We start from the raw sequence: 18,594 nt of genomic DNA, 5'->3' as shown, positions 1-18,594 counted from the left end.
TTATTTGCCAACTGTACTGAACACAGTGGAAATGTACGTAGGCTTATGAATATGAGAAAGGAAATAGAAATAATTTGGGTGATCCTAGTTGACATAAAACAGGAAATTAATTAGTCTGACACTACAAAAAAATAAATAAATAAATAAAATAAAATAAAATCCTGTTTCAGCTCTCTTGTTTGGAGCTGAAAGGCATGTTGGGGTGTCTCTACCCTCTGTGCAGAAACCTGCTTAAGACTCACTCCAGAAACAAGGCACTGGGTGTTATCATAGACTCATCATCTCCTCTTCATCAACTTTTTTAGCTGCTGTTCTCAGACACAACATGAATAGAAGAAGTTGTTCCACGATTTTCTAATTTATATAAAACTGTTTTAATTTTTCTGACATCACGAGTTATCATTTATTGTCATTTATCGTGTCTCACATTAACATTTTAACTGAATGAAACAAAATATGGAACAATTCTTAAGCACACAACACCACCTGCTGGGCAAGATGTGTAAACGCAACTGAGGGCTTAAAAAAAATAAAAGACGGAAAGCGGAAAGAACCAATGCGCAAGAATAAGAACATAATTGAATGAAACAGTTAAGACGTAATTTTCAATCTTCATTTTTAATAATAAGTCTTTTAAATTAACACCTGTATTTAATTTTGTAAAACATATGTTGCGTTGATTACAGTTACGTTACAAAATGTTTCGTACTTATTAGAAATGCTTCTTTTGGAGGAAAAAAAAATAAATAAGAAAGACTAAGATGAAACATTTGCATTTTGGTGCTTTTGCGGTATAAATGAAGCCACATTCCGCTGTGTTCGGTTAGGAAGGTGAGATTCCTGAAATAAGGAAGTGGATCCACCTTATTTGAGGACTGTAGAGGTGAGGGAGTGGCCACCTGACACCTTCTGCTCCACTTTCTGACATTCTGTTCGTCTTGATCGCTCCTGGAGGGATTTATATACTTTTTTTCTCCCTTTTATCAAGCTGTTGTCCTGGGAGAAGTTCAGTAGAATCAGGTAAGAGTCGAAATTAGTCTATGCCTCTGCTTCTCACCAACGAAAAGGGTCTCTCCTCTTAGAGTTGTTTACAAAAAGGGCAAAGTTTATGGACGTCCAGAAAAAAGGAATGAAAGTCGAGATGTTTTGGTTTGTGCGCTGTTTCTGTCTAACTTTTTTTTTTAATTAAATGTTGACTTTCTTCAGAAAAAAAAAAAGCAAACTGCATAATTATATCTCGCAACTTCTGTTGTATTGGTAAGTATTACTTATGGTGATTGTAACGGCGCAATGTGAAACTTGAGGAGCTTTTTATAACCACAGAGGAAGAACTATGTTCATGAGCAAAGCATGTCTGTGCAGGTGAGGAGGCAGCCAGGCGCATTCCAGGCCCTGGGGTCATAATGTTGCGATATATAGACCCCCTGCTATCTGTTCAGGGCAAAGGCATGGCTGGATGATTGGACTGGGTTTGGTTATGCGCCTCCAGAATAACAGTTCTATAATAAGGATTAGGAATTTAGCCTAGAAAGAAAAGATGAAGATCCTGGCATGTGTTTTAACATTGGTTATCTCTGAAATATCACTGATTTCTAGAAGCAGCAAAGAAAGAAATCCTAAAAAGTGATAAGAAGCTCTGACATACGGAGAACAGCACTGTAAGTACCGAGAAGTGCCATCTGATTCTCTGTTATGGTGGAACAGATGCTTGCACAGCCCGGGGTGCATGTCTTAACAGATTTTTTTTGTGTTTTTCTTTGCAACACTGAGCTGTACCTGGGAATCAGGACACTATACTGAGAGATAGGGCTCTCCCAGGGAGGCTCTACTCTGTTAAACAAATGGCGTTTTTATGCTGTTAGGAATTTAAATTAAGAATCGTCTTCACATTTCGGTTTCTAAAACAAACAAAAACACTAATAGTGTTAATATGCACTAAGGAATGTGTTAATTCTCAAAGAAGGTCATGTTAGATTGTTGTTTTTTTTTTGTTTGTTTTCCTAGGCTGAAAATCCCCTTCAATTCAAGTAGGACAACTTTTAAATATTTTACTGATTTAAAAAAAAAAAAAAACTTCATCACTTTTTTGTAACCTGAAACTTTAATTTGTTTTCATTGAAAAAAGTGCTTACATTATTGTAAAAAAGGGAACACAAAAAGTTAGTGGTTTTCAAACCTTTTTGGTACTCAGAAACCTAATAAAATGTGGTATGTATTTGTATTTAACCCCTTTTACTCTGATGCCCCAAACGGCAGGGAGATCAGTGATAAAATTGTGGAGAAGTTCAAAGCAACACTAACTTATCAAACTGTCGCTCAACCTGTAGTGTCTCGCATAACCTAGAAGCTACAGCCCGAACTACAGTGGCATGGTTAGACTGGTTGTGTGTGTTGCAAGAAGCTGGTCCATCACATGCTGCGCTCCACACTGTATACATGAGCTTCCTCTTTCCTCAAGCCTTGTTTAATGTTCCTCCTTCTCTGTCGGCTGCTGAGGAATTTCACTCTCTTCTGTCACTGTTCCCTCATGAAGATACTGCATGTTTCAGTACAACTTGACTGTTCACAACAAGGACACAGAGTACTTGGGCAAGTTTTATCTATAAAAAAAAAAAAAAAAAAAGTCTGGCTGATGAATATCCCCACTCGTTGTCCTTCTGACGTCTCTGTAGTAGAGAGATGTTGAAAGAGTTACTTCACACCACTTTGGTCTCGTAAGAAGAAGAAGAAGAAGAAGAAGAAAACAACCTTCCTGGTAAACATTTGTTACCATGAAAAGCATTAGCTAGAGATTAATAAATAAAGGCAGCATGTACTAACTCTAAGGCCAGTAGGTCAGTTTTTCCACATCTTTGGGGGGAAAAAAACTTTGAAAAAACTTCAAATGCATTTTTAATAAACACAAACAGTAGTTTTGTCAGTATTTCCGATTAACTGGGGGTATTTTTTGTGTATCAAAATTAACAGAAAAAGTGTTGTGTACTTTCCAGATATAAATAGATGTAATATTTACTTTTTGTGAGCCCGTGTCTCATACAACAGTTAGCAAAATCAATTAAAAAGAACAAAGCAAAGGCCTTGCTTACAAGGAATGTCTGAATTCACAAATGATTATGAATTCAAATGAAATGAAACTATGATTCATTTGTTACAACAAATGAATCATAGTTTCAAATTCTGGTTAAGAGGTTCCTAGAGGAAATATCTGTTAATTGAAAAAAAAATATCTGTTAACTTTTGTCTCAAAGAGAGACAAAAAGAAACTTTATTTCCAGAAAAACCAAGTTACTTTGCTTGACCTCCTAAAACAAAAACCGGAACTGAAAACCAAACATGGCTTTCTGACACAACAGATTTTTAACTTTTAGTTGAAGAAATAAACAGATGTGCTAGTTTGTCAAAATGTTTATCATCTTTCCGCATAAGTTGACATAAAAAACAATCATAAAAAAACATGTTATGTGGCTCTCAACTCAAATAAATTAAGTGCATATCACTTAGATTCATTTTATAGCAATTTCACTTGTGGGTGTTAAATATATGTGATGTCTCTAAGTAGCAAGAATCCCCTTATAGAATTTGTTTGACATGTCTAAAATTGACATCAAATTACATATAATACTGTGTCAAATACATAGAAGGGTGTTGTTGTAACATAACTTACTAAAAGCCACCCATTTTATTTTACTATTAAATGCAAATCATATTGGAGATGACTATCAGTTTGGGAGAGTCAGTAGCAGTCAAGTTCTTAGTCAAGTTTACTCTGAACATAGACCATAACACACTAGCAAAACCAAACTGAGACCATAGCATTGTGAGCTGATAGGTTGACTTGTAAGTCATCTGGAAGTGTGCTTCAAGTATAACCCAGCAGGAAAACCCCAATTGACTACACAGAAGTATAACTTGTATAACTTGCTGATATTAAGCACATATAATCCTACTATTGTACATTGAGTATTGTGCATAATACTACTTTCCTGGTGGAAAGTTGTATTATGCACAAAACTAAAAGAAAATCGCAAAGATACATTTGGATCAACACTGAAATTTTAGCGCCTTGCGATAGGTAGGCTGATGACATGTGTAGCTTGTGGCCTACTGAAGTATTTGCCCTGATCCAAATGACTTTAAGGATGTGGGAGTGTTTCATGTACAAAAATACCAGCGTTGTACAACATTTTCCCTCTTCTTTGTAGAATTATTTTAATTCAGCCACATTGGAGGGTTTAGGATGAAGCCTAGAGCGTCTCAGCCTGATGTAAGTCTGGACTTCTAATACTCTAATTCAGAGACAAGTTTGCTTGTGAGCTTCTTGTCGTTGTCCAGCTGCACAGCTCCCTGAGTGAATAGTAATGAAGACTGCTGGAGTTTATTCATCAGGATTTATTGGTAGAGAGCTGCACTCATTCTTCCATCAATTATTGCATGCCATAAAGCAGGTCCAGATCTTTACATAAGAACCACCTTGCTATACCTGCCACTACTTTTAAAATAGGAGAATATCAACTATGGTTGTTTTATACCATATGCTATGCAATGAAGACCTTTAAAAATATCTTACTCACTATTCTGGTGTCCATCAAGCTGATGTTGTTGTGTTTGTTTGTTTGTTCAGCATTCCATTGGTACAATTTACAGTTTTAATTTACAACCCATCTTTTGATGCCCTATGTTTTAGAGTTTAATTCTTTGCCAGTCCAAGACAGGGCAACAAAGACACTCTCAACCATTCACACTAAGGTCAATTATAGAACAGTCAAGTAATGTGAAATCATGTTTTTTGACTGTGGGAAGAAGTGAGGGTGTCTGGAGAGAACCTACACATGGAGAACATGCAAACTACATGCAGAAAGACCCCAAGCAACAGTACACACCTAGTTATAAGGCAAGAGGGACAAAAAAAAAAGCCTATGGTTTGCAAACAAGCCAGATATTGACATAAGAAACTATACTTTTCCCTTCTCGCATCCACATTTTCTGCTCTGCTCTGTGTAAACAATTTCTTTCTTTTTCCTGGAGAAAAATATTCTGTTCTGCAGAATATTTTGGCAGAACACCTTTGGCAATGCTCCAAACACCGGATCTGAGTGTTTACTAATTGTTTTTGTCCAGACCGTGTTTATACACACCGCATTCTTCGCGTATTAATCTGCAGGACAGTTAAAAAAAAAAAAAAAAAAAAAAAAGTAAAACCAGTTGCCGAAACACCCCCTGTTGGGCTACCACCAGATGATGGTGCAACATTCTTTGCTCTCATCCTCTCAGCTTGTCTCCCTCTTCTGTCTTCCGTGTTGCACACACTCGCACACATAAACACGCCTACATGATCCTGCTGGGGAATTTGTGGCCCCAGGCTAACAAAACACAACCTAACAGCGGTGGAAGAGCCGCTGAGAGTAACCAACACAACTCGGGCCGCTCACAGCGGCCTAACAGCATGGAGCTGCTCAGTTATGACGTTTAAAAGGCTCTTTCCTCACCAGCGGGGCTGCAAGGTGGGTATTGGCGGACGTTTCGTAGTGAGCTTACATGTCTTTGCAAGATTGTTTCTAAACGTGCTGACTCAAAGAGTCGCAGGAGGTTTTCAGGCAGAGAGACTCTTAAAGTAAGTCCATTTCTAAGAGCATGTTTCTTATGCACTCACTGGAAGTGTGTTTCTTTTTAGACTGAGGAATACAATTCAAGTTGACGGTTTCAATATGTGTCCTTGTGTAGCAGTATGATAAAGATTTATGATCATTTTTACAATCACTGACCTTAGTCATGTTTGCTTTTAAACCAGGTGGTCAGAGGGTAATTTGCGTCTGGGAATAGAGATTCAGAAATCCAGAGGACGGTGGTGGAAACAAACGCTTAAGGCCAGAAGGTTTATTGTGATTCTGCGCTAGGAATAAACAACATTAAGAAAAACTTTAATTTATTCCATATGGTGAAATTTGTGGAAACCAGCAGAAAAGAGATAAAAGTAGTGCAAGCTTAGTATTGTAACTTCACAAATGTACAGAAAGTTGGTATACTCATTTAAGCTAAAGAAGAATAATTTAGTTACTTCACCAAAACATTTTAAATGCTGTTATTGATGTACTGAAAATTAGTTTCCATTCTTATATTGAATTGAAATTATTTGTGGATAGGCCTTCACTTGCAAACAGTGCATGGCTTTATTTATTATTATTATTTTTTGTCTTTATGAATCACTTCCTATCATTATATCTTGAACATTCTTCTCGGAATGTGCTGTCCTCACATTTCTGTGCACACTTGTAAGATTTGTATATGGTAAGAAATCATGGACAAAGTTTGAGCTTTGTAATTTAACAGATTTTTCAGCTGCTCAATGTAATAATGGCAGAGAAACAACCTAACGTCCTAGGGAAGCTGTTTGCCTGCCATGATCGGTGGCAAACTAGCTGTGGCGTAGGAAAGAGCAAAGAGGAGGGTGTGAGCGGCACATACATGCAGTGATTGGTAGCACTATTCAGGGTCTTAGCGCTCATCCTGACTCTTGATTGTTTTTTTGTTTTTTTTTTATGTCTGGGACTGTTGTATTTCTGAAAATGGCAATTTTCAGAAACCAAGGGAGAAGGTGAAGCAGCTTGTTTTTTTTATTTTTCACAGATTATCTATTTCATATTATACTGTCATAGTGACAGCTTTCATGAATATGTAAAAAAAATAAATAAATAAAATAAATACACCATTTATGTAGCTTTAATAACCAATTTTTACAGTTTATCTGCAAAAACATTGATTTGGAGTTTAGTTACTCTTTAAGTGCCTTGCCCAGTGGCACCTCTGAATGTAGCTCAAAGAACATAGAATCAATCCCATAATCTTCATTTTGCCTGTGAACTGCTCTTCCCACTGAGCCCCAGTCATTAACACTAGAGATAATGGTAACACCACCGCAGCTGGTGGTTTACTGTATTGTTTTTGTAGCGCTTCCACTTCCATATTGTAATTCAAACAGCGGTGAACGATTAGTTGCAAATGAAAACTTGACTTCCTTGCTGAATCCCTTTATTGCTGGTCCAACGCTGGTTCGGTTGACAAATTTTGCAGGTCCGCACTTGACATCACAAATATGGAAAGAATGCAATCTTTGGATCTTAGAAAAAGTTATGAATCATTGCACCCACAAGGCACAAGATCGCAGGGTGAATACGACATGAAGGATATAAAACATGACTGTGTTTGCATGACAAACTGAGTCAGGGAACACAGTGTCCTTTGGTGGTATTGTCATTGCAAGTTTGTTTCATTATTATTATTATTTTTTTTAAATTAATGGCAGTCTTTAAAACCTAACTATTTCGGTTGAGTGTCTTCAGTTTTCCTTAAATCAAATGCTTTCTTTTTCCTTTATTTGGTTGAAAGGATGATGCGGGCGTGACGACGCCAACCCGGCTCTGACGATGTACGAGGTGATGTCTGGTGACACCCTGGCCTGGAAAGGAGCCAGTCCAAGACAAAGCAGCACAGACCCCAGCCCCGAAAACGAGATTACTGGCGAGGGAGGGCCAGTAAAAATCCTCAAAGTGTGCTTCTGCACCAACAACAACCTAGGAAAGAACTTTAAGCTGGTGAAGTGTGACAGCTCCTGGAAAATCCAGGTGAGAGCGTCGTTTTGCAGGCGTAGACGTGCCGGAAGGTGGAGTTGAAGATGCTTCTCTAATTGTTTTTATGACAGTTTTTGGTACAAAGTGGTAAAGATTTGAAATCAGGGATTCTGCATAAATAGTAAAACATTAGCATTTGTTTTTTTTGTCATTGACATCTAATAAATTTCTGCTCTACATAAAATTATTGATGATTCAAAGGATTTAAAAAAAATTGACAGTTGTCTTTAATTTTCCCTCAGGCTATTATTCGCTCCATCCTGATCAGCGGTCGATTGGGACCCAACGTTGAACTCTCAAAATGTTACGGTCTTCTGCTGAAGCACTTAAAGTCCGAAGAACTTCACTGGCTCCACCCAGATCTGACCGTGGGCGAGGTCGAACAACGCTACGAGAGTCATCACGTGGAGGCCGAGTGGAGGTCCAGATAGGTTTTTAGGGCTTATTGCAGCAAAAAAAATAAATAAATAAAATTCCGTGATATGAGATTCAGAAATAAAGCATGTCTAGTTAAAATACATTTCTCCTCCTCTTGTTTGCAGGTATGACCTTAGGATCAGATACATTCCAGTCAATTTCCTGGAGAAGTTTAAAAATGACAGATCCACGTTTCTTTATTTTTATCAGCAGGTACTGAACCCCTCCTTTCTCCCTGTCTTTGTTGTAGCATTCAGAAGTAAAACAATGGGACTACGCCTAACATTGATAAAAGGAAAAGGAAATAAAGGCTGTTATAAATAAGGTTTTCAGTAACTATTTAACAATGCCTGGTGAAGGGAGTGCTTACATATGAAGGCCTTAGTCCTTGCAGTGGTAGTCGCAGGTTCGATTCCCACCCATGTGACATCTGCTGCATGATTACCCTATTTGGTGTTGAACTACTTTCAAATCAAGGCCACTAGAGCCAACAAAACCTTAAAAAAGAAAAAAAATAACAATACATGGCAAAAATAGATTTATATGTTAAGTTATGGCTCACGTTTCTATTTTTCTGAGTGACAACAGGTAATGTTTCGCTACAGGTGCGTAGCGACTACATGCAGTGTCATGCCAGCAAGGTCAGCGATGGGATGGCCCTGCAGCTTGGCTGTTTGGAGATCAGGTGAGTCACTGCATTCCTCAGCTCACAAGTCAATGAGTTATTTGAATTCTGGTTGCATTATTTACGGGCTTAAGACCAAATGATTTGTTTGCCTTTATGTCGTACATGTATTGCATAACATAAAACTACTGTTGAAATAACAGGGATTTGTCTATTTGTATCGAGCAGATACAAACATGTAACTCTGTGTTTGCAGGAGATTCTACAAAGACATGAACGCAAAAGGTCTTGAAAAGAAATCCAACTTTGAGCTGCTGGAGTGAGTTTTTAACCCTTTTTTTTTTTTTTTTTTTAAAGAAATGGCTCTCAAAGTGTCCAAAGCAAAGTTTCAGATTGTTGAAATCTGTGTGAATGTTACAAAACAGTGTTCTTTGTTAGGTGAGTCAGATGCATAACAGTTTTTTTTTGTTTTTTTTCAACCGAGACAAAATATGGCAAGCAAAAAGCCGCCAACAGCAACAACAAAGGAGACTGTAAAACAATGTGCATCCTATTCAGAAACTGCTCTAATCAACAGAATGAAATGAAACACAAAGAAAAAAAAGGGGTGCATAGATTTTTACAATTACTTTAGGAATGAAAAATAACTAGGAGGAATAGAAGATAAAGTCTAAGAGATGAGATGATCCTGCTTCACTTATAATACAGAAACATGATCCGGAAAATCTAAAAAGTCAGGAAGGATTAAAAAAGGATTTCTAAGTCAAAGAGCTGTGGTGCCTTGCAAAAAAGTAGTTGTATTCCTTAAGCTTCTCAGTTTCTCGCTTAACAAATTGACTTCACGGACTTTGTTGAAAGGAGTTCTGTAATTGTCATACTTTTCACACATTCCAAACATTTTAGATTTCTAGATTTTAAAACAAGTCAAAAACTATTTATAAGAGTCCTTTACTTTGCGATCACGCCCTACCTTGTGTTGGTCTCCTGTATAAAAATGCTCCAATATAGATTAAAGTATATGGCGGTAATGTGACAAAAGGTGAAAAAGGTTCAGCAGTATAGATACGTTTGTTAGGCTGTGTACATTCTCGACAGACTGATTCACCCAGATTTTGAAAAACATCTTATTAACAATGTTTTAGCAAAGCCAGGTACTTAATTAATGTTTTATATTTGTTTGTTTCCTTTAGAAAAGAAGTTGGCCTGGACCTTTTCTTCCCTCAGCAACTGATAAACAGCATGAAGGTAAAACATCTATCCCAAATATTTGTCTTTTATTTACAGGCACCATGAGAGAAGATTTTTTATTTTTTTATTTTTTTGGTCTTTTTCCTGAAAGTTATACTTTTGATGTCTTGTTTGTGATTGTGGTCCAGCCTAAGCAGCTGCGGAAGATAATCCAGCAAACATTTCAGCAGTATGCAACCCTGAAGGAGGATGGCTGCATGATCAAGTTTTTTGAGACCCTCAAGACGTTTACCAGCTTTGATGAAGAAGTCTTTCCATGTGAACTTGTGGTGAGTTGCTGTAAATAACTCCTCATAAAAACTCCAGACACACGTTGTTAATGTTTTCATCGCAAACCTTTGTGTTCATCACCAGCAAGGTTGGAGTTTGTCTGTGGAGCTGGTCATTGGAGGAAGGGGCATTCGCCAACGTTCTCAGAAGGATTCAGCAGTAAGAGAAAAGCTATTTTTACATTTCCTAGCTTGTTTCATACCTTAAATATAGATTTTTTTTTTCTATTTACAGGTCATTTTCAGCATTTTAATGTTCTATTTTGGTGCTTAGTTGCTGCATCAGCTGCCCAACAATTAACATTCATAATTTCTTCTGGTGCTTAACAGATTTTAATGTCTTCTGTTCCCCTGGTCACCATGAGGATTTCTATTTTAGCAACTATGTTGTTTGTTTTCTGTATCTGTGAAACAGTAACTAAATTAACACATCAGCAGGTCTAAATTTTAATTAAATAAAGGAAGAGGGTTTAAGCAAAGCGTGTCACTTTTGCCCAAGGGGTGAAAGCGCCGGATGAAACAGCGACGTGCAGCTTCACTCTTCACAACAGGTGGCTAAAAGTTCAGTTCACACAGATTAAAAGGCAATTAATTCATTATCATAGTTCACAAATTAAAAATTCAGTGTCACCTAATGCTCCACGCAGGATCTAGGTGTTCCTTTGTCAATTTCTTGTGAGACAACTTTTGAAAAAAATGTTATTAAATGTCAGTGGAAGATGTTTCAGTAAGCGTAATTTACCATTTCAGTAAGCGGCCGTTGGCCACTTTTTAATCGTCTCGTTTTGTGTACACTAATATGCGGTGTGTTAAAATATGGCCCGAAAAAGTTGCACCACATTTTTGTGCTTTTCTTTGACAAAAAGCAAATAAAAAAAATCTAAAAATATGACCACAAAGCTGCTAATTCAGACTAAATAAGTAGAAATACTTCACTACGCATGTCATGAGGAGAGATATCTGTTGCTTACAGTTGTGAGTAAAAATGTCTCATATCAAAGAGTTGTCATCATAATTGAACCTACCTGTCGTTTTGTGCCACAGGCTTTGTTCCTTACTGACTTCAAGCAGATAAAGAAAATCCAATGCTTGCCTCAGACCGATGATAAAGCTCTCCTCAACATCAGCGTCGAAGGCGCCAAACAAGTAAGTGCAGCAAAAAAGTTACGTCTAAAACTTCCTTAAATTAGAGCTTAATGTAAATGCAACCGGGGGGTGAGGGGAGAAATCAAAGGATCTTGTTTATATTTGCATGTTATCCTCTTTAACAGAACCTGTCTATCAGTGTGGCTTCGGTTCCTATAGCAGAAAACATGATGGATCTCATCGATGGATACTGCCGCCTGGAAAATGACACAGACGACAGTGTTATTTACCGACCAAACAAAGGTGTGCTTATCTTACTATTACGAATTCCCTACAAATTGTAAACAAATGTTCTTAAAACTTTTTCGATCTAGATGCCAAGTCTGCACGGGTGTCCCTACCCGACATCCCTACAAGGTGAGATGTTTTACTGGATTACTCACTCGACACTTAGAAGAAGCCGTGAATAAAAAGTCTGACTAATCTTGTCTTGTTTGTTCTTTCAAAAAGCACTGACACCAACTCATCTAGACACAGTATGGGTGAGCCAAAAACTTCACATTTCCTCAAGCATATATCTCTTCTGTGTAATTCTTTTAGAAACAAGTACATGACGTCTTTGTTGATTCAATTCTCTCTCCATTTGCATTTTCAGGTTCTGATATTTACTGTGAGATTCTTGATGAGAGACCAAAATCAGGTTTGTCCGAAGCTGTTAACACTCATCTCTGCTTAAAATAACAGCAGTTGAAATTCGTTTTCGATCATTAAAACTATCCCGTATTGGGTCCGTAGCTGTGAAATATGGGATTGATAGAAGTGACATCATTCTGGGGCGAATCCTTGGCGAAGGCTTCTTTGGAGAGGTCTATGATGGAGTGTACAAAAGAGCCGTGAGTAACTATTTAGGCTTTACAGACGCATCTGGAAAATAGATAAACATGATGTGTTTGTTGCTTTGTTGGACAGAACGGCGAGAGGGTTAATGTGGCAGTCAAGACCTGCAAGGACTGCTCATCTGAAGTGATGGAGAAATTCATGAGCGAAGCAGGTATACGAGGGTCTGCCTTGGCTGTAAACGATAGAACCACTGCGGATGAGAGCGACATTTAATATCTACGAGCTTTGCTTGGCAGTTATCATGAAGAACCTCGATCATCCTCACATCGTCAAGCTGATTGGCATCATAGAGGAGGATCCTGTGTGGATCGTCATGGAGCTTTACCAGTACGGAGAGGTCCGTCCCCAGTCACTGCTTCTTTCTTAAGCTGTTTCATGTGGTTTGATTCGGCTCAGTTTTGCCTGATGCCGTATGGGGAAAATGTACCCGAGTGATTAAATTATTGGCATTTTTACAGCTCGGCAAATACCTGACTCAGAACCAAAACAAACTGACAAACACAACCCTGGTGCTGTTCAGCCTGCAGATCTGCAAAGCCCTCGTCTATCTCGGGGGGTGCAACATGGTGCACAGGTGAGAAAAGGATTAAAAGATGAACATAAATGCAAGTTCTTCTTCTTTACAAGGTCAAAAGGTGTGTCTCTCTGCATGCAGTTAGTGTATTTTAACTTTTCGTGACAGCATGTGTCAGTTTTGCATGTCAGTTCCTCAGAATAAATAAAAAAAAAAAGTCAATAAGTGAAAGCATAAAACCTCACAAAGCTACACAAGAGAGAAGCTAGATGGCACTGTGGCTTCACCCCAGATACTGATCAGCCTCACAGTCATTTTTTTAAAAAGGTTTTTAATATTTATATGTAAGAATTGCGGCATGTAACCATGTAAAGTCAAAAAAATTGTATTTGGCCTCATTCCAGTTTGCAACCCCTTCAGGTCAACATTTCTAATAAATTTTAGATTTACAGTTCTGAAGGAGTCCTTGTAGTTCTTGAACTAACTTCACAAATAGAGCAATTAGCTACTGTAGATAAATCAGAAATCGAAACTTTTATTTATAATTTCATTCTATCTGATGCCCAAACTCAAAAATAGAATAAAAAACAGGATTTTTAAAATGAACTATCATTTGTTTTTTTCAGTTAATATGCACGTGAAAGCAGGGTTTGTATGGGACATAAAACGATAAGCTTGTGCTCTCTGTATTATGCTTTATTTTTCTGCATAGGCGGAAATAAATAGGCAAAAGAAAAAATAAATAAAAACTCATGTGATTTTCAAATAGTTACCACAAGTAGCCACTAGTATTTCATCAACTTCTACCCAGGATGTTGTAGTGATCATTATTCATATCTCATGACCATATGTGAAAATCAGAGCATAGATGAGTCTGTAAATGAAGAACTTTGCCTTTTGGGTTATCTCAGTGTTTAACATACCGAATCAGTGCCCACAAGTCTATCTGTCTTAAACCAGATACTTGAGCTGATGGAACCTAACTTAGCAAACACATAAAAATTAAGAATAAGTGCCAAACTACAATAATGTTGCTTTTGACAGGGATTACAGAGCATCAGTATTTCATATTAGTGAAATGATGACCACGGCGATGTAATAAGAACTGTAAAAAAAATTTTCCTTGAAGTTAAAATACTGACCGTGAGACAGAACAAATGAGACAGTCATGCTACTGGAAGAAAAAGAAATACTAAAATGTTATCAGTAGAGTCCAGGCAGCCTTTCATGGCTCCAAGCTTCTGTGAAAGAGAAAACACTGACAAAAATAAATGTTCACCTGCCTAAAAAATGTAAACATTCCCTTTTCCCTGGTTTGATCCAGCCGATCTGAAGGTGAATTTTTTTTTTCTTCCTCAAGGACAAGCTTCTCATTGATCCAAATATTCGTTTAATGATATTCCTCCTACTCCCGTTGCATTTTCATCTTGCGTTTTTTCATTTGCGTTCAGGGATATTGCTGTTCGGAACGTGTTAGTTGCAAGCCCAGACTGTGTGAAGCTTGGAGACTTTGGTCTGTCGAGATACATTGAGGATGAAGAATACTATAAAGGTAACGGAGAAGATGATACAAAGATTTCTATCAGAAGATCTGGCTGGTTAAGCTGAAGTATAACCTCTGACCTTTTGCACAATGCGGCTGAACATGACCTCACGGTGATTTCTCCACAGCCTCTGTTACTCGATTACCAATCAAGTGGATGGCCCCAGAATCCATCAACTTTAGACGCTTCACCTCAGCTAGCGATGTCTGGATGTTTGGTGAGCTCAGAGACGCATTTTCAGATTTCCTTTATAATCCTCTGATTTGCATCTATAATGCTTAAAGCTTTCTCTTCGTAGTCCTGTCTCAGAGTGAAAATGCCTGAGCGTCTATTCTGTTGTCTTGTGTGCATCGGGTTGCAGCTGTGTGTATGTGGGAGATCATGAGCCAAGGGCAGCAGCCGTTCTTCTGGCTGGAGAACAGGGACGTCATCAACCAGCTGGAGCAGGGCATCCGATTGCCCAAACCAGAGAACTGCCCTCCAGCTCTTTACTCACTCATGACGCGCTGCTGGTCCTACGACCCCGGAGAGAGGCCCAGCTTCACCGAGCTTGTGATCAAGATCAGGTATTTATTTTAAAAATTGAACAAAAGATGCAGAAAGAGAAACACTATACTTTCATGATCTCCTTCTCTATGATTTGTGATTTTTTTTTTTTTTTGAGAAAGGTTCTTACTACATTCAAATTAAAATATTTTTATTTTATGAACAATGATAAAAAAAATATTAAAGAATAATTCAGAGAAACATAAAATACACATGTAAAAGAAATATAAAAACAAGTTACAAACTCTGACAAGAAATGACAGATATCAGATAAATGTATTGTAGTGATAATGTATATTTATTTTAATACATAGTGTTGTAAAATAGTTTCAACTAAAGCTAACACTTGTTTTGACTATTTAAGACACGATACAAACATTTGCAATGTCCATGAGGGGTTCCTTGCTGTCTCTTGTTTAAAATTTTCATCATGTAAACCACATTTCTCAAATATGCCATACAAATAAACTTGAGGACCAAAAATACACCCCATGTTGAACTCCAGTAGCACTACTAACTTTGCCTAATTTAGAATTACAAATGGAAATTACAGATCAGTACCTGGTTTAAGTACATAAACATAAAGCTAGCTGAAAAAGTTTTGTATGGCCAACTATATCCAAGGTCAAAATCTTGTCTTTCCTCAACAGCTTCACATCAGAATTTATCTATAGGAACATAAATTGAGATACGGGTCTTGTGTCAAAATGTTTAAGGAATGAAATAGATCACGCAGCTGTTGACATTTCTTCCCCAGAGTTAATATTACTGACTCACCCATTTACTTTGAATCTCTTTTATTCAACTGTCAATAGTTGTTCAATTGTATGTAAACGTCTCAAGTTGGAACTTCAAAAGCCACTTCAGTTTACAAGGTCGTAAAATCCCGACGTGTCTTTCAGTGACGTCCACAAGATGGAGAAGGAGCTGGACGTAGAGCGAGAAAGAGACAGAGCGCGCGCCACCAAGTTTCTGGAACCAAAGGTCAGCTTTGCAGATGCTCCCCCCAAGGTATAAAAACTTGTTCATTTTATTTTTGTTTTAACATATCTTGACAAAAAGAAATAATAAAAATGTCTGGTTTAATGCACTCACTTACCTTTTTCACTCTTTACTGAAGCCCTCAAGGACGAAGCCAAGCCGATTTGGGAACACGCTCAGTATCGGTCTACATATTCAGGTGTGTAAGTTTAGCCAAATAACCCTAGGATATTTACAGGATATTTACAGTCTGACTGATCTGCTTGTGTGTCCGTGCAGCTGAATGAAGCCCTTTGTGCCAGCTCACCAGACCTGGCCAGCCCATGTGAATACCAGTCCCCGATTGACTCCAGAAACACGCTCGCTCTGCCGGTCAGGTCCCCCCGTCGCCGCAGTATGGGGGTAAGATCACGATAACGAAGCTTCCTTCTGACATGCAATAAATGCCACCCATTTAGAGTTAAAATAAACTGTCATCTCTGCATTAGGAGAGCGAGTTTATGCGGATGGAGCCAAACAGCAGGGAGGACGCCCAGCAACTGTGGCAGAGAGAACGGCAACACATGCAGGAGACTCTGCGGATCCAGAAAGAGCAGATGAAGGAGGATAAGAAGTGGCTGGAGGAGGAGGAGAGACTCCTGGTGGGAAACAGAGCATCATTAGCTTTAGTCGAACCCTTCTCTGTGTCCCTGTGTCCCTCTTCTCACCAGTTCAATGTTACCCTGGAATCTGAGTGGAACAAGGCGCCTTTAAATAGAACAAAAACTTTTGTCCAACCTCGACGCGCCACTAGCGTTAGACTGAATGTTCCCCTGATAACAGTGCAAAAGAAAGGCCCCATGTCTTTATTCTGTAAAATGAACCTGCCTGTTCTTTTGCAGGACCCCATGGGACAGGATGACTTTCCCATTGCAGAGGTAAGTGTCCACGTGTGCAAAATAAAATCCCAGTCAGATTAAATGAAGTTAGCAGGTAGTAACTTCGGACTATTTACCACACACTTCCTAAACGAATATGCAGCTGAGTGAGAAAGCATGTTAGTGTTGTTACGTACCAGATCAAAAAAGTGCATAATTGTGAGGATAAATCGCTTTTCTCTGAAATTACAGCTGCGAGTCTTAGGTTGCAGTTGTGCCTCGCTCTTCCAAGTTTTGGATGAAAACTTTTACACGTATCCACTTTTTGTAGGTTTACCACAGAAAACCCAAAGGTGATTATAACTTGACAAGATCTGAAAAAACTCAAGAGGTGTAAATACTTTTGCAAAGTTCTGTGCAACAAAGATAGGTTACATTCTTTAGGCATGCTGACATTTTTTGTGAATAACTGGAACCAAAGATCCAGCCAGTAAAATTACAAAATTAACAACTTGATAAAAGTTCCTCTTGTCGGATGCACACATTAGGAACTGCTTAAGTTGACGTTTTTTTTATTATTTTATTCTTGTTTACTTTCTGCACTTATCTGAATGTCTTTGTGTTTCTTTTTCTCTTTGCAGCCAACTGAAGATGAGAGTGAGAATGGTAAGGGCAAAGACAATTTACTGTTTTACATTCAATTGTTTTCCTGTTTTGTTGTCCTGTAACAAATCTGTCTTTCCCACACAGCACCACCTGAGAAACCCCCACGACTCAGAGCACAGGTACGTAGACGGTTGTACCCTGGTTAAGTTTTTTTTGTTGTCATTCAAACAGATTGATTAATAAGCTTTTCCTGAATGAATATTTTAACATTTAATATTCCACTTTAGGCTGCTCCCACAGCAGAGATCGACCGTTCCGACGATAAAGTATACCAGTATGTTATGGACTTGGTCAAAGTTGTTGTCCAACTCAAGAATGACATCACCGGGCTGCAACCAGAACAATATAACTCCATTGTCAAGGTACACTGAGACAAATTACCTGCCCTCCACCTCCGCTTTGTAGGTCGTTGTTGTTTTATAGGCCAATTTAAAATGCAGAGGAAAACCTCCTGAGTCACAGAGCTGATTCATTTTCTTTATTGATCTATCCGCAGTCTGTTGGGATGGCCTTACGAGATCTAATCCGCAGTGTGGATGATGTGCTGCCGAGTTTACACGAGTCGATCCGGACTGAGGTATTGCTTTATTGTACATACGAGTCAAACATACTACCAATATCCTTACCTTGAATGCACAGTGACAGGATTCTGTAAATAAACACCAAATTTAAAATGAGGCCAGCTTTTATTTGACCAGATCCTTTCTTTCCCTTTTTTGTTTTATTGGGGGTGGGGTGGGGGGGGGTTCAGATTGAAGGTACCCAGAAGCTGCTCAACAACGACATGGCCGAGCTGATCAGCAAAATGCGCCTGGCCCAGCAGAACTCCATCACATCTTTAAAGGAGGAGTGCAAAAAACAGATGCTGGCTGCCGCTCACACTCTGGCCATGGACAGCAAGAACATGTTGGATGCTGTGGACCAAGCAAGAGTCAGAGCTAATATAGCCAAACCAGCTGCACCAGAGTGAACTGCTTTGTTTTTTTTCTTCTTGTTTTTTAACTGACTTTTTTCTTGTCTCTCTAAAAATAACATTTGGACCTCATCAGAGAGTTTGGTTTTGATAAATATGAGCCAAAGGCAGCATCTGGTTCACTGGGGAACCATCGGTGTGTAAATGAGTGATGTGTTTAAGTGACACTGTCAAAGTAAAATCAAAAATCCACATTATTTGATATGACATTTTTTTAAAATAGCATAAAACAGCCTTAAGTGTAATGATCTTCAATCGAAGTCTATGATGAGACATTTATGTTAAGTTGGAAATTAAAAATCTTTGTAAATACAGAATGTGTCCTTTATTTAACCCTTGATAG

At 38.3% G+C, this 18,594-nt stretch overlaps 1 protein-coding gene across 4 annotated transcripts; it reads left to right on the top strand.

Moving 5' to 3' along the window:
• The first annotated feature begins 870 nt into the window (after positions 1-870).
• ptk2bb (protein tyrosine kinase 2 beta, b) lies at positions 871-18,568 on the top strand. Of its 4 annotated transcripts, none has more exons than XM_088001675.1 (31): positions 871-1,020; positions 1,597-1,658; positions 7,384-7,619; positions 7,868-8,046; positions 8,168-8,255; positions 8,648-8,727; positions 8,924-8,986; positions 9,858-9,912; positions 10,044-10,184; positions 10,270-10,344; positions 11,229-11,330; positions 11,456-11,573; positions 11,645-11,687; positions 11,781-11,812; positions 11,926-11,970; positions 12,066-12,163; positions 12,240-12,321; positions 12,407-12,507; positions 12,629-12,744; positions 14,136-14,236; positions 14,356-14,445; positions 14,590-14,794; positions 15,677-15,785; positions 15,895-15,954; positions 16,035-16,157; positions 16,244-16,672; positions 17,254-17,278; positions 17,363-17,397; positions 17,506-17,640; positions 17,775-17,855; positions 18,030-18,568. In XM_088001675.1, exons 3-31 carry the CDS (start codon positions 7,422-7,424, stop codon positions 18,246-18,248), a joined length of 3,228 nt encoding a protein of 1,075 aa, XP_087857801.1. In that variant the 5' UTR covers positions 871-1,020; positions 1,597-1,658; positions 7,384-7,421; the 3' UTR covers positions 18,249-18,568. The 4 variants fall into 4 exon arrangements, with proteins under 4 accessions (XP_087857801.1, XP_087857800.1, XP_014846250.2 ...); XM_014990764.2 differs by lacking the exon at positions 1,597-1,658 and having other exon boundaries at positions 873-1,020; positions 16,244-16,396; positions 16,637-16,672; XM_088001674.1 differs by lacking the exon at positions 1,597-1,658.
• The last annotated feature ends 26 nt before the right edge of the window (positions 18,569-18,594 follow it).

The sequence above is a fragment of the Poecilia mexicana genome, unplaced genomic scaffold, assembly GCF_051168715.1.
Source record: "Poecilia mexicana isolate PSO_F unplaced genomic scaffold, ASM5116871v1 scaffold_21, whole genome shotgun sequence".
NCBI classification, from domain to species: domain Eukaryota; kingdom Metazoa; phylum Chordata; class Actinopteri; order Cyprinodontiformes; family Poeciliidae; genus Poecilia; species Poecilia mexicana.
Note: the sequence above shows the minus strand (reverse complement) of the source record. Positions and strands in the feature narration are given on the sequence as shown.